The sequence below is a fragment of the Fonticula alba genome (assembly GCF_000388065.1).
Source record: "Fonticula alba strain ATCC 38817 unplaced genomic scaffold supercont2.2, whole genome shotgun sequence".
Taxonomy (NCBI): Eukaryota; order Rotosphaerida; family Fonticulaceae; genus Fonticula; species Fonticula alba.
Genome location: NW_009242972.1, coordinates 309,166 through 310,270, shown reverse-complemented (window position 1 = coordinate 310,270; position 1,105 = coordinate 309,166). Strand labels below are relative to the sequence as shown.

At 64.8% G+C, this 1,105-nt stretch overlaps 1 protein-coding gene across 1 annotated transcript in view; it reads left to right on the top strand.

Moving 5' to 3' along the window:
- Nucleotides 1-134: 134 nt before the first annotated feature.
- H696_01087 (hypothetical protein) overlaps nt 135-1,105 on the top strand; it is a gene marked incomplete at both ends in the record, with an annotated part of 2,055 nt that continues 1,084 nt past the window's right edge. The window contains 4 exons of the mRNA XM_009494974.1: nt 135-299; nt 431-537; nt 628-763; nt 910-1,050. Of these exons, the coding sequence (XP_009493249.1) occupies nt 135-299; nt 431-537; nt 628-763; nt 910-1,050 (549 nt within the window). The remainder of the gene's footprint in view (nt 300-430; nt 538-627; nt 764-909; nt 1,051-1,105) is intronic.

Sequence of the window (1,105 nt, the reverse complement as noted above, 5' to 3'; positions counted from 1 at the left end):
CCCCTACTCCCGCCTGTCTTTCCTGTCACACCTTCACCGGGCAACGCCGCCTCTGTGGAGAGATGCTTCGCTGCGCTACCCGTTCGCTTGCGCTGCCAGCCCGGCCAGCAACCGGCCCTCTGGTCTTGCGCGCCATGCACACGGTTGTTTCCTCGGCGCCGCAGTCGCAGCCGCCCCCGGCGGCGCAGCCGCCTCCCTCTGGCCCAAGCGGCGCGGCCACCCCCGGGAGCCCTCATCCCGCTCCCGAGGGCGGCTGGCAGGCCCGCCTACATGAGGCAATCAACATGACCCGAACCTTTGTATGTTGTCACACCTTGCCCTCCTGCCCCATGCGCCGTGGCGCTGCGCCACTCGACTGCCGGTCCCATGTCATTTGCCAGCTAACCGCGGCTGGGCTCTTCTTCTGCCGTCCCTCTGCCATCCGGAACAGATCCGCGGTTTTGGCCTCTTCAGCCGGCAAATGATGGACGCCTCCCGGATAGGCATGCTCACCAAGCAGGAGGACCGTACCCGGGAGCAAAACCTGACAGTCAACAAGTGCGCTCGATCTGCTCGCGCGTGCATCCCCATGGCCAACGCCCCCGCTTGCCACTCGCATTTGCTGATGCCTTTCCTCCTCACCCACAGGGCCAAGCGCAATGGCATCGCCTTCATTCCCTTCCTCCTGGTGTCAGCTCTGCCAGGCTCTTTCGCCATCCTTCCCATCTACATTGCTCGCCTGCCGCACCTGCTGCCGCCGATGTTCATCCAGAAGGACACCCTGGTGCGCTCCCGGCCAGCTACCCTTTCGACCTGCCTGCCCCCTCCCCCCCCCCCCCCCCCCCCCCCCCCGCTTCTTTCCCGGCGTTTGTCTTTTCCCTTGGCCATCTTGCCGCTCTAACTTGGCCTTTCTGTGCGCCACTTCATCAGGTTCAGTCGAGTCAGCGCACCCTCACATCTCAGATCTACTCGCGTAAGGTGCTGCTGGAGACCTTTTCGCAGATGCTGGCTGACTCCGACGAGGGGTGTCAGCGTGCCGCCGCGGCGCTCGAGCGTCTTCGTGCCAATGTGGTACGATCCTCCGGCCGATCTCATGCAATGTCATGCAGCTTGTCCCCCCCCCCCC